Here is a 12,219-nt window from a genome sequence, read left to right as displayed (position 1 = left end):
AGTAGCATAAGTCAAGAGCAAAACTGATTAATACCCAAGACAGAAAAGCTCTGGGTCCTCACATATTTTTTATTAAATGTTTTTGTTGTTATTACACTATTATTTTAGCAATAAAAATAATTTTAAAAAATTCAGCATGACAATGTAGTCATACCTTATATATTTGGTCGCCATCTTCTGGTTCTGGACTAGATGGCAATGACAGTTGAATATCGTGCAATGAACCACTTCCGTCGTGCTGTCAGAAAGAAGAAAAGAAAAATGCAAGATTAATACAATAACTACAGACATTTAGTTCAACCTGAATTCACCCCAAGGCAAATGCTACCATGGCAAAGAACAAACGGGAGATAAAATTTTAGAAATCTCCTTTTTATCTCTATGCACTGGTAGAAGGAAAATGTGAAAGAGGAAAAAAGTACCAGAATAACCTGTGGAAATAAATAACAGACACTATATGAGTGGTTGAAGTAGAGAGTCACTGGACATATGAGAAATTTCCACAAGAATTTTTAGATTATCTCACCTAAGAGAAATGTAAAATAAAAGTCAACTGAATCTGATTTGGTTTAGATGTGTTTTGAGTATTAAGGAACCAGAAATTATAATATTAAATAACAAGGTCTGGCCACAAAAAATCATTTGATTAAAAATACTAGATACATGAGAATACTTATTGCATGACTCCATTTATGTGAAGCCTGAGAACAGGCAAAACTCATCTATGGTGCTAGAAATCAGATAGTGGTAGATGCAGGGAGGGAGGTTATTGACTGAGAAAGAACATTAGGAAACTGGAAATATTCTGTCTTGACTGTACGGTGGTTACATAAACATACATATGAAAGTTCAAGCTGTACATTTATGATTGGTATACCTTAAATACTTTACTGGATGTATGCCTTCAAAAATAGCTGAAATAAACGAAAGATTTTAACCTTAAACATGATAAAGAAAATGATATAATATTAAGTTCCACTCCTTGCTGAACTGGTTTAGCAACAAGAAGCTATATGCTGAATGATTCACATGACAACCTCAAGAAAGATGAACCAGTGCAGGAAACAACTGGATGATGGTGAGAGTCTGACCTCCTGACCAAGGCAGTCCACCTGAGGCTCAATACCTTGTTTGTTCAGATGGTACCTCACTGCCTCAGGACTCACACGGAAGCAGCAACCTTCAAGGAGCACTAACATAATCTTCCTCAGATACACCTTTTCTGAATCTTAGACCATAAATAATGTCCTGCATTGAAACACAAGTGCTATAAAAACAGAGATGAGCATATAGGTTATTTTCTTCTTTACTTACTATAATACATCCCACTGACTCAGAATCACTAGGGATAGGGCCCAGAAATATGTATTTAGAAAAGTTCAACAGGTAATGTAGATTTTACAGTGAAGACTACACATTTGCCAAATTTCTAGCAGACATAAATTACAGTTTTATTAGTGATATCATATGGACAATCAGACTTTGACCTGAGAGGAAAGGCAATATTCCAATGAACAATAATGGTCTCAGAACACCATGTTAAAAAATTTTAAGAAAGTTTTATAAGACATTTTAGTAAAAAAGTTCATCTGTCATTAATGACTTAAAATATAAAAAAATGGCCAGTCCTACATACTAGTATATTTGAGAAAAGAGGAACCATACAATTTTATTTATTTCCAAATATCTAAATATCTTCCTGCCAACTGCGAACCCCAGGGAATGGGAGACAACAAAAGCACACACTGCTTTGCATTAGACATAAGTGCAGTTGCAGGAAAAATAAAACAACAGCTTTCCAAGTAGAAGAAAAAAAGGGGGTTCTAGCAAAACAAAATACCAGGGAGAGCACAAAATATCAGAAACTCAGGAAAATAACTCCATAAAACTGTGCGTAAATTCCTGGTTCACCCCTGAACGGCACTTGTTTGGATCTGATCCTAGATAGATAATAGATATTTACTTCAGACATAAACTAAGAAATAAACTAAGATCACTGTGCAGGTCCCATACAAGCCTCTGAGAGGTGTATACTCAGAACAGATCTAGAGAGCATGACAAAGGCTTTGAAAAGAGAACTGATACTGAAACCAAAATCCAAAAGTGGCTGGTTGGAACTTGCAGCCCTAGCTCAACTAGACTAGTTGCCTGCTCACAAAAAATAAATACATAAATAAATAATCAACATTCTCCATAGAATTTAAAAAAGATCAAGAATCACATAACAGTGTTCAAATACCTAAAACACAATCCAAAATTACTCAACATTAAAAAAGAGAAAAAAAATCTCAACTCACACAAGAAAAGGCAATAAACAGATGTCTACCAATGCCAAAGTGACACACAAGTTAGACTTGGAAGAGATTTCAATAGAGCTATCATAAAAATTAACCAAAAGTAAGGGTGAACTCTTAAAGGGGAATGGAAAGAAATCTCGAAGGGAATATTGATTCTCTCTCAGCAGAGAATCAATATATAAAGTGGAAACAAATGGAAATTTTAGGACTGAAAAAAGTCAATAACCAAAATTTTAAAATGCACTAGTTGGACTACATACCAACATTTGAGATGACAGTAAACTTAAAGATAGATTAACAGAAATTACCCAGTTTGAACAATGAAGAAAAAAAGTACTACTCAGCCACAAAACACAATGGTGATCTAGCACTTCTTGTATTATCCCCAATAGAGCTGAAGCCCATTCTACTAAGTGAAGTATCACAAGAATGGAAAAAAAAGCACCACATGTACTCACCATCCAATTGGTATTAACTGATTAACACTTAGGGGCACATATAGTAGTAACATTCATCAGGTGTCAGGCAGGTGGGGGGGGAGAAGAAGGGTTGGGTATAGTCACACCTAATGGGTATGAGGCACACCATCTGGTGGATGGACACACTTGTAGCTCTGACTCAGGTGGGGCAAAGGCAATATGTGTGTAACCTAAACATTTGTACCCCCATAATATGCTGAAATAAAAAATATTTAAAAATTAGAAATAAAATAAAAAGATTGCCCCAAACCAAACAAAAAACTCACAGAACCTGTAGGAACACTAACAAAAAAATCTAATATTCATTTCACTGAAGTCACAGAAGAATGGGTGTAGGGCAGAAAAAATATTTGAAGAGACAATGGATGAATGCACCCCAATTTCCCAAATTTGGTAAAAGACACAGACTTGAGAAGCCCAATTTAAAAGAACTGTATAGGCTGGGCATGGTGAATCACGCCTGTAATTCTAGCACTCTGGGAGGCCCAGGCAGGAGGATCGGTTTGAGCTCAGGAGTTTCAGACCAGCCTGAGCAAGAGTAAGACCCTGTCTCTACTATAAATAGAAAGAAATTAATTGGCTAACTAAAATATATATATAAAAAAATTAGCTGGGCATGGTGGCACATGCCTGTATTCCCAGCTACTAGGGAGGCTGAGGCAGGAGGATCGCTTGAGCCCAGGTTTGAGGTTGCTGTGAGCTAAGCTGAAGCCACAGCACTCTAGCCCAGGCAACAGAAGTGAGACTCTGTCTCAAAATAAATAAACAAACTAACAAACAAACTGAACACACCAAAGTATGCTCTCTGAACATAAAGGAATTTAACTAGAAATCAATAAGACAAGGATAATCTCCAACCACTTAGAAAGCAAACAAACTTCAAAATCATCCATAGTTCAAAAGAGGAAGTCTCACAGCAAACAAAATATTTTGAATTGAAGGGAAATGAAGACACCATATACCAAAATTTGTGGAATGCAACTAAGCAGAGTGTAGAGGGAAAATTATAGTATGAAGTGCTTGTATTTTTTAAAAGATGTCAAATCAATACTTGAAATAAAATAAATCTAGAACAAGCAAAAAGAAGATATTAATAATAAAGAACAGAAATTGATGTAACTGAACACAGATCAAAAAGCACAAAGAAATCAATGCAACTAAAAACAGGTTCTTTGAAAATTGTTAAACATCTTACAAAACTGCCAAAGAGCAAAAAAGTTAGAAGCACAAGTCAAAACACATATCAGGAATGAAAGGAAGAATATTGATTATAAATGTCTCAGGTGCTAGGAGTAAATAAGATAATAATAATATGAATGACTTTGTACACAAATTTGAGAGCTTATATGAAACGATAAAATTCCTCAAAAGCCACAAACTCTTGCAACTCACCCAAGATAAAATAGATAACTTGTGTGAAATAGAGGAATCCATGTCTATTAATGAAAATGAATTCATAGTTTAAACTCTTTCATAAAAAACAAACAAACAACAACAACAAAAAAAACAAAGGCCAGGTGTTTTACTGGTAAATTCTTTCAAAATTTAAGGGAATAATATCAATTCTATATAATCTCTTACAGACAACAGAAATCAATTTAGAAAATTAATCAAATCAATTAATGAGGCCAGCATTTTCCTGATTCTAAAACAAAGACAATATAAGAAGACTATAGATTAATATCCCTCATGAAGAAGGATGCAAAAGTGCCTTAACACAATATCTCAGAATCATTATTCAACAATATATAAATAGGAAAATCATTATTCAACAATATATAAATGCATCATGAACAAGTGTGGTTGAGCCCAGGAATGCAAAGCTGGCTTAATAGTCAAAAAGCAATATAATTCACCACATCAAGAAATAAAATATCTATACAACCATCTCAATAGTTGCAGATAAATTTCCTGACAAAATTCAACATCCATGCACTATAAAAATTCAGAAAACGTGGAATACAGTGGAACTTGCTCAACCTGATAAAGTCCATCTAAAAAACTTACTACTAATATATTTAATGGTAAAAGACTGAATGTTTTAACCCTAAATCCAGGAACAAGGCATTCTGTTCAATATTGCACTAGACTTTCTATCCAGTGAAATAAGGCAAGAAAAAGAAATAGAAGACACACAAATAGGAAAGGAAGAAATAAAATTATCTCCATTCAGAAGATATAATTTTTGGTATAAAAAATTCTAACTATCTACTATACAACTACTAAAACTAATATATGAATTTAGGAAAGTCACATGATACAAAGTCATTATACAAAAATCAATTATTTTTATGGTGGACAACTGAAAATTGAATTTAAAACATAACATTTACAATAAAACAAAATTCAAAAGCAGGGTGGGCGGAAGCAAAATCAAGGAAACAAACAAGACCCCAAATCATAAAGGATTAATACGTAGGTACAAATCTAACAAAATGTGGGCAAACTCTACATTAAAGACAAAATAGAGAGATGAAAGAAAGAGAGAACTAAGTAAATCAAGAGATATTCTCTGTTCATGAGTTGAAAGATTCAATACTGTTGATATATCAATTCTCTTCCAAATTCAACTATAGATTCAATATCCTCCCAATCAAAATCCCATCAGAAATTTTGAGTAGCAAAGCCGCTTCTAAAATTCATAGAGAAAAGCAAAAAAACTAAAATAGTCAAAGAATTTTGAAAAGAAAAACAAAATGGGCGGAGTCAAGTTACTTCATTTCAAGATAAACTATAAAGCTCTAGTAATCAAGAGAGTGTAGGCCGGGTGCAGTGGCTCACACCTATAATCCTAGCACACTGGGAGGCTGAGGTGGGAGGACTGCTTGAGCTCAGGAGTTTGAGACCAGTCTGAGCAAGAGTGAGATCCCGTTTCTACTATAAATAGAAAGAAATTAGCCAAACAACTAAAAATAGAAAAAATTATCCATGCAAGGTGGCACGTGCCTGTAGTCCCAGGAGGATTGTCTGAGCCCAGGAGTTTGAGGTTGCTGTTAGCTAGGTTGATGCTATGGCACTCTAGCCCAGGCAACAGGGTGAGATTCTGTCTCAAAAAAAAAAATTTTTTTTAATTAAGAAAAAAGAGAGAGAGAAGAGTGTGTGTGTGGTACTGGCAAAAGGATCAACACAGACCAAAGGAATAGAAAAAGACCCATAAATAAACCCATCATTTATGGTCAAAGGTAATTCAACAGAGAAAGAATAGTCTTTTCATGAAATGGTGCTAGGACAATTGAACAGCCATACAGAATAAAATGAAATTCACCCATAACTCATACCATACCATGCACTAAAACTCAAAACAGATTGTGGATCTAAATTGTAAACTTAAAACTATAAAACGTGTTCAAATAAACATAGAAAATCATTGCGATCTTGGGTTGAGCAAACATTTCTTAGACATAATACAAAAAAAGCATGATCCATAAAAAACAAATTGATAAATTTGACATCAAGAGCAGAGCCTTTGCTCTCCAAAAAAAAAAAAAACACCTTAACAGGATGAAAGGAAAAAAAGCCACATACTGGGAGAATATACTTGCAATAATTCAGATAAAATATTGATAAGCATAATGCCTAACTCATAGAAAGCATTAGCTACTTTAAAAATAACAGCAACAAAAATAATAACATGAAGGTCTAGGGTTTTTAGTTGACTTCATCAAATCACAATCATACATAGTTGCCCAAAGAGCTAGTCCATTTTGAAAAATATTTGTTTCATCATTTATATACCTGATAAAAGACTTATATCTAGAATATATAAAGAACTTTCAAAAATCAACATTAAGAAAATAATATTTTTATTAACGGGCAGAAGAACAAACACTTCACCAAAGAAGATACACAAATGGCAAATAATATGAAAAGATACTCAACATCACTTATCATTATAGAAATGCAAATTAAATCCACAGTTAGATACCACTAAACATCTATTAGAGTATCTTTTAAAATATACTGACAATACCAAGTACTGGCAAGAATGCAGAACAATAGTAATGTTCTTACATTGCTAGTAGGAATACAAAATGGTACAGTCACCATGGAAAACAGTTTAGTTTCCTAAACACTTAACATACAACCCAGCAGTCCCGCTCCCAGATATTTACCCAAGAGAAATGAAACATATGTTCACAGGAAAATCTGTGCACAAATGTTTATATAAGGGTTTTATTCGTAATTGCCAAAAAACGGAAAACTACACAAATATCCCTCAACTGGTGAATGGATAAACCAACTGTGGTACATGCACAAAATGGAATACTACTCTGCAATATACAGAATCAAATTACTGATATATGGAACAGCATGAATGAATTTAAAATTGTATAATGTTAGGTAAAAAAAGCCAGACTCAAAAGGCTACATAATATACAATCCCATTTATAAGACAGCCTGGAAAAGGCAAAACACAGAGATATAAAAAGACATCAGTGGCCGGGCGCGGTGGCTCACGCCTGTAATCTTAGCACTCTGGGAGGCCGAGGCGGGAGGATTGTTCGAGGTCAGGAGTTCAAAACCAGCCTGAGCAAGAGCGAGACCCCGTCTCTACTAAATTAATTGGCCAACTAATATATATAGAAAAAAATTAGCTGGGCATGGTGGCGCATGCCTGTAGTCCCAGCTACTCGGGAGGCTGAGGCAGAAGGATTGCTTGAGCCCCGGAGTTTGAGGTTGCTGTGAGCTAGGCTGACACCATGGCACTCACTCTAGCCTGGGCAACAAAGCGAGACTTTGTCTCAAAAAAAAAAAAAAAAGACATCAGTGATTGCCAGAAGCTAGCAGTGAGTGTAGGGATTGACCTTAAAAGAAAAAAGAAAAAGGAATTCTGCGAGATGACTGTAATAGCTGCACAACTGTTTGTCAAAGCTCACACAGCTGTACACCAAAAAGGCTGAATTTTACTGCACATAAATTATACCTTAACAGAACTGTACTAGGCTGAATAATGCCCCTCTAGAAATGCATGCCCACCCAGAATCTGTGATTATGACCTTACTTGAAAATAGAGTCGTTACACATACCATGTTTCCCAGAAAATAAGACAGGGTCTTAGATTTATTTTTCCTCAAGAAGACACCCTAGGGCTTATTTTCAGGGGATGTGTTATTTTTAAGTGCAGTACAACAATCTACATTTATTCAAATATAGTTAAGTCGTCCTCTTCTGGAACATTATCATAGTACAATGGCAGCCACAACTTTCCTTCTTCCTCCTGGGGACAAACGATACCTAAAGCGGAGTGGACGCTCCTCACTTCATTGAGGAGACTTTCCCCTCAAAGCCTCAGCTTGCAGCACACACAGGATGGCCAGGACCTGACAGGGGGGAGCCGACCTTGGTGGGACTGCCCGCAACTTTCCAGTCACCTCTGGGATATGCTCGTCGTCTTTACTGCTCCATGAGACGAAATGCATGGGTTGTGCAGATCCACTGTGTAGCCACACCCATCACTAGGTCTTATTTTCGGGGTAGGGCTTATATTGCATAAATGCTTAGAAATCCTGGTAGGGCTTATTTTATGGGTAGGTCTTATTTTCAGGGAAACACGGTATAATCAAGTTGAGGTCACACTGGATTAGGGTGGGCCCCAAATCCAATATAACTGATGTCCTTATACAAAGAGACAAATTTAGACACACAGACACAAAACAGAGAAGAACATGTGAAGACAAAAGCAGAGACTAGAGTGATGCATCTATAATCCAAGGAATGCCATGGATTGCTGGCAACCACCAGGAGCTAGAAGTAACAAAATTTCTCTCTCTCCCAGAGCTTTTAGATGGAGCATAGCACTGATATCCTTGATTTTGGATTTCTAGCTTCCAGAACTGTGACAGAATAAATTTCCACTGTTAGAAGCCACCAAGCTTGTGGTAATTTGTTATGGCAGCTCTAGAAAACCAGTGGAAAACTTTATTAAAAATATAATTAAAAGCAAACAAAAAGGAGAAAAAAATACCAGATAAACCTCAACAACCATACACACACAAAAACTGATATAGGAACATCATTATAACACAAGAGACAGGAAAGAATTAAAGAAGAAAAGATAAACAAAGATTTTAATTAGTGATTAGAGGAATAATCCACCAAGATGACATAGCAATTATAAACATTTATATACCTACTAGCCTGAAAACACTAAAATAGAAACTGACAGCATTTAAAGTAGAAATAGAAATATCTATAATTCTAGCAGATCTGTAATCTGTTAGTAACTCTCAGAAACTCACAAATCAAAGAAAAAAGTTAGTAAGGATAAATAAGATATAAATGTTACAATCAAGAAGTTTGACATAATAGGCATTACTGCTACCTAAAATATAGAAAATACATAGAACCATCACAAAAATTGACCATATTGTTGGTCAGAGGTTAACAAACTACAGTCCACAAGAGAAATCTTGCCAGCTGCTGCTTTTTATTACAGTCCACATTTTCAAATGCTTATATTTGAAATGTTTTATCTATATAATAGCTTCAATTTAGCATCTTGCCCAAAATGGCTAAAAAATTCACTACATGGCCCTCTAAGGAAAGTTCTCCAAACTTAGTCACACACAAAAAATTAACATATTCCAAAGAACTTATATTATGCAGATATAGTTCTTTATTATCATTTTAAAAATCAGAAATTAAAAATCAATTTAAAAAGGAAAGACCCATATACCAATATTTTTGAAAAGCAGAAAAAAAATCTCAATAAAATAAATTTATAAGTTAGCCCAAGACAACTAAGAGTTATTAATATAAGTTATTTTTATGCCTCAAAAAAATCCTACTCTTTTTTATTAAACAGTCTAGCAGTCTAGATTTAGGAGATAAAAAAGGGAAAAGGCTAGTATTTCCATCGAAGGTCAAGAACTATAAAGATCATGAATATAATCTCCAACTGAATCAAACAATAAAACTCCCTCCTCCTACCCTCTCATCCCAGTAACTCTGACACTAACCAGTGGTAGTGCTCTATTAATCCTTGACTAAGATGAAAGTGTCCAGGCCAAAATTAGGAAACATTTTGAGAAATGCTTCTTTAAGCATTTCTCAAGCATTTCTCAATGCTTCTTTAAGCATTGGGGGAAAGGGGAATCATAAAATGGACAGAAAACGTTCTGTTTTAAAAAATATTAAAGAAATAACTTCATGCATGTAATTTTCATGCTTCACAATACACATACTAAGAAGCTAAAACTTACTGACCACTGTTGGGTACTGTTCTAAGCATTTTGTAGAAACATATTTAATAAATGCATAGAAACAAAAATAATAAAAACTCTGTACCAACCTAATGAAAAATATGCAATTCATTGTTATTGTGCAGAAATTCTGAAATGCTTCACTAAGTGAAGTGTTGTAGCAGTTTTTATGGGTTCTAGTTAGGATTTCTGAATTCTAAATGCAATTAGAATGCTAATGTACTCATCAGCATTTTATTAAAGATGGATAAACCCTCTTTTATTCTTATAGCATCAGATGACTACCGTTAGCAAGCCATCTTCCTCTTCTCTCTTCTCTTCTGACATGGCATAAAGGCAAACTTCTGTTCTAACATTAAAACTATTTCACATACTAAATTCTTGAAAACCCTATGACAAATTCCATCTTACCCAGGTGGTTCTTCCATGAGTCTGCAAAAACTGGGGTCTCCCTATGAGTTCCAGAGCAGCCGCAATGGACATGGATACTTCAAATGACTAACAAAAAAGTTTGGCAGCGTGGACCAATCCCTACTGACAAGCATCATCAGTGATGTCAACAAAGCAGCCTTGTGTTTCAGATATACTCAGATAGGCTACAAGGCAAGCACAAGAGGCATCCTAGGAATGGGAGCAGAGAAAGAGAGGGAGATTTATTTCCTTTTCTTTTCAAAAAGGTTTTTTGTTTTGTTTTGTAAATACAGAAGTATATGGGTGAACAATCACATCACACAGTCTCGAAAATATGCACTGCAAATGATTTGGGGGTAATACTGTAATTCACCTGTGGGATTTAAAATCTAATAATTTAAACTACATTTGAGAGGATTTTAAAAATACAGACTTTCAAAGCTTGATTTTCAGTAAGTGCTTCAGAGATGAGGTGACCTAACAGATGGTCAGGGCAAAGACATTTTAAAATAAAAAACAAATCTAGCTGGCATTCAAATTAACTAGAATGTTCTTATATATGGATAGACCTTTTATAATATTCTTAGCAAACAGTATTTACAAATTTCTTCTGTAAAAATTTATTTTTTATTAAACCTAAGTGTTTCATTTGTCCACATCTGAATCTGGATATGCCTTCCTATAGGTTTGTTTTATCACTTTTAATTTCTTTTAACTTTCCTACATTTTGTTTTTTAAAAAGTATTCAACTCTTCAAGTCATCTGAGTTTACTATAGTATAAGAAATTAAATATTTTCTTCTACACTACTACTAAGTTTTGCTCAACATATTTTTAAATCTTTCTGTATTCAGCTGGGTGCAGTAGCACACATCTGTAGTCCCAGCTACTCAGGAGGTTGAGATGAGAGAATCACTTGAGGCCAGGAGTTCAAGCCTGCAGTACACCACGATCCTGCCTGTGAATATGCACTCCAGCCTAGGCAACATAGTGAGATCCCGTCTCTTTAAAAAAAAAAAAAAAAAACTTTCTGCATCCACTGTTTTTCAGTAAGTACTTCACACATATTTGGCTGAAATTGTATTAAAATTATAAATAGTCTGGGAATGAACCATAGATATAGATCATATGCTCAGATTTTATCTTATACAATCTTTGTATAACGCATAATTTGTTACCCTTTGTAACACATCATTCTTGTAATTATTTATTTTAATCTTTGTATGTCCTCCTAGACTATATACTAGCTGTCTTGATTAGTACATTAATATCCATGAGTTAATGTTTATAATATTTATCCTTCCTCTAGAAAACAAATTTTTTCTATAAAGTTTTTTAGGCTTTTTCACAAAGCATCACAAACATCACTCAGTAAATTTATTGATGATTTAATGTTTTACTGACACAGTGATAATTTCATCATGTACTACATAAATCCCAGTTCTATGATTTGTTAGCCTTGAGTAAAATACTGTGTATCTACAAGAACAGGTGTTTGGGTTGGATCATGACTCACAAGAAGAAATACATTTTATATCACAGCCAAGTACATATATACATATACATGAATATGTATGCATGTACATGTCCATGCTTATATCCATGCGTGTATAGAGACATACATACATCTCCCTCATTAAAAACAAGTTTTATAAAAACATACTTGTCCTTATTACATGTGATGTCCTCCAATAGTTTTATACTGAAAATTCTAGTCATGATGAACAAAATTCATTTCAAGACCCACTAACCAGTTTTAACCTATAGTTTTAAGAATAATGCATTGAGTACGGGACAAGAATTGTGTCCTCTTTTTTTTAATTTTCATTAC

At 34.5% G+C, this 12,219-nt stretch overlaps 1 protein-coding gene across 10 annotated transcripts in view; it reads right to left on the bottom strand.

The window, feature by feature from the left end:
* Positions 1–12,219, bottom strand: part of CCSER2 (coiled-coil serine rich protein 2) — a 174,370-nt gene that overhangs the window by 46,536 nt on the left and 115,615 nt on the right. For all 10 annotated transcript variants that reach the window (XM_012764693.2, XM_012764692.2, XM_012764694.3 and 7 more), the window contains one exon: positions 155–238. In XM_012764693.2, coding sequence (XP_012620147.2) covers positions 155–238 — 84 coding nt within the window. The remainder of the gene's footprint in view (positions 1–154; positions 239–12,219) is intronic.

The sequence above is a fragment of the Microcebus murinus genome, chromosome 14 (assembly GCF_040939455.1).
Source record: "Microcebus murinus isolate Inina chromosome 14, M.murinus_Inina_mat1.0, whole genome shotgun sequence".
Classification (NCBI taxonomy): domain Eukaryota; kingdom Metazoa; phylum Chordata; class Mammalia; order Primates; family Cheirogaleidae; genus Microcebus; species Microcebus murinus.
The sequence above is the reverse complement of the archived record's forward strand: the minus strand, read 5'-3'. Positions and strand labels throughout refer to the sequence as shown.